The sequence below is a fragment of the Buceros rhinoceros genome, unplaced genomic scaffold (assembly GCF_000710305.1).
Source record: "Buceros rhinoceros silvestris isolate BGI_N320 unplaced genomic scaffold, ASM71030v1 scaffold17553, whole genome shotgun sequence".
NCBI classification, from domain to species: Eukaryota; Metazoa; Chordata; class Aves; order Bucerotiformes; family Bucerotidae; genus Buceros; species Buceros rhinoceros.
This window is the reverse complement of record NW_010404470.1, coordinates 7,873-9,819: the sequence shown is the minus strand read 5'-3', so window position 1 is coordinate 9,819 and position 1,947 is coordinate 7,873. Positions and strand designations below refer to the sequence as shown.

At 53.1% G+C, this 1,947-nt stretch overlaps 1 protein-coding gene across 1 annotated transcript in view; it reads right to left on the bottom strand.

Moving 5' to 3' along the window:
* ARID3B (AT rich interactive domain 3B (BRIGHT-like)) overlaps positions 1 to 1,063 on the bottom strand; it is a gene marked incomplete at its 5' end in the record, with an annotated part of 17,977 nt that extends 16,914 nt beyond the window's left edge. The window contains one exon of the mRNA XM_010133411.1: positions 992 to 1,063. Within this exon, the coding sequence (XP_010131713.1) occupies positions 992 to 1,063 (72 nt within the window). The remainder of the gene's footprint in view (positions 1 to 991) is intronic.
* Between the last annotated feature and the right edge of the window lie 884 nt (positions 1,064 to 1,947).

Genomic DNA, 1,947 nt, shown 5'->3' with positions numbered 1-1,947 from the left:
GGAGAACATAGGATCTAGGCAGGAATCCCTGGCAGGAAAGGAACCTCTAAAACGAGCCAAGAAGAAAACTACCAGAAACCAGCCTGGAACCAATTTGCTGCAAAAATCCTTTTACCAAAAGGCTTAAACCCTCAAGTTCCTCGGGCAGCTTATTCCAGGGGAGAGCCACCGTCTGCCCATGCTACCCCCCAATTTTAAGGAAGGGACAAGTGTGAGCATCATCTCACAGCTGCCTCTCGAAGAGAAAAATCTCATTTTCACCTATCAAGAGGCCCGTGAGGCCACAAAGTGCCAGGCTGGAAGGGCAGTCAGTCTCTTGCCGAGGTACAGGAGGGTATAAAGCAAGACAGAAAACAACACTGTAAGTGAAGAAAAATCCAATTGCATCTCTCGTTCGCACTGAGGAAGAAGCCAGCATCACCCCAGGGAATTTTTTGCTGCTTGTAGCTACTCTCGTGGAGCAGCTCAACAGGAAAATATCCATGTCAGCCTCTCTGCAGGTGCTGCTGGCTACTTGGCAACCATCTAGCCAAAAGAAAAGGGGTGTTTGGGGCTCATTTGGGGTTTTTGGGCTGTGAAGCTCTGGGCTTTCTCACACCCTGAGCTCAGGGAAGGAAACGCAGGAGCGTATTTGCAGAGGAGCCGGCTGAGTTTAACGTGCATTCCTGGCGCTGTGTGACACACCTCCAGATCCACCACCACAGCAGCGCTGGTCGGGTTCCAGAAATGAAATACTCTTCTCCCAGCCGGAGAAAATATTGACCAAGATTCTAAACATCAAAAGTCTGAGTTATTAAGTCATAGTTCAAATTATATCCTGGTGGCCGAAGGCAATAAAAGAGCCCAACAAACCAGTTTGCAGGCCAAGGGCTGCAGGACAAAGCAGTTTCCTTATACTGCGGAGGAACCGCGTGGGCTCCACAGTCACCCTCTGTCACAGAGCAGGGGAGGAATTCCCCGAGGTGACCCCAGATCCCCAGATCATACTGACCTTGGCAAAGTCTCGGGAAATTTCTCTGCCCCGGCATCCGTCGCCTTCGTCGCTCCAGGACACGCTGCCGTTCTGGGGAGAGAGGAATGACAGGTGAGAGCAGCGCCAGGGATCCCCAACCCAGGGGATGGGCTCTGCGGACAATTCCTCAGAGCTGGAAAAAATGCATCTTTGGGTGTGAACATGCGTGGAACCAGCTGCTGGCTGAGCCCAGGACAGGGACGTTTGGGACAACGCTGGCCTGGAGTCCCTGCCACCCAAACGGGAAGCGGGGCTTCACCTTCCAGGTGACTACTGGAGTTCTTCAGTTGTCTAATGCCAGGGAAACCCATCCCAGTGGCATGACCTCAACGCCCCCCACCAGCCACCACCTGCTAACCAGGAGCTCAATAACCCCCCTGCAGCAGGTGCTTTTGCTCTCCATGTCCCCCTTTCCCCCAAGTGCACGTCCTGCAGCTCCTTCTGAAGGTGCACGTGGCAGCCAGGCATCTCCCTTTTGTCCACCCTGTGACACCCAACACGCTTGGAAACGCCCTTCTGTCCTCCCCTGAAGAAAGAGGGAAATAATCCCACTGGAAAGCTTCTTGCCAACGCAGGACCCTTCCTCCTGGAAGCTGCTGGATGTGGATTTTCCCCTCCGAAATGGAAAGCTCAGCTTTGCTGGATTAAGGGTCATTCTTCTTAGGCATTAAAAGGATTACTCTAGTTAGGCCTATTCTACTGGATACATCATCCCCCTGAAACGAGCACCAGGGCTGGAAAGCAGCAGAGGCAGCCCCTGGCTGCCCGGCAGGACCAAGACCAGAAGAAGGATCCTGAGAAACCTGTCTGAGCATCTTTAAACCGTAAACTTCATAAAGCGCCGGTATAGCGAGTGCTCCAGAGCCACCCAAGGAAAGAGAGGAGCCAAATCCACCCAGCAGAGAAGAAAACACTGGAGACAGCGAGCGGCTGCA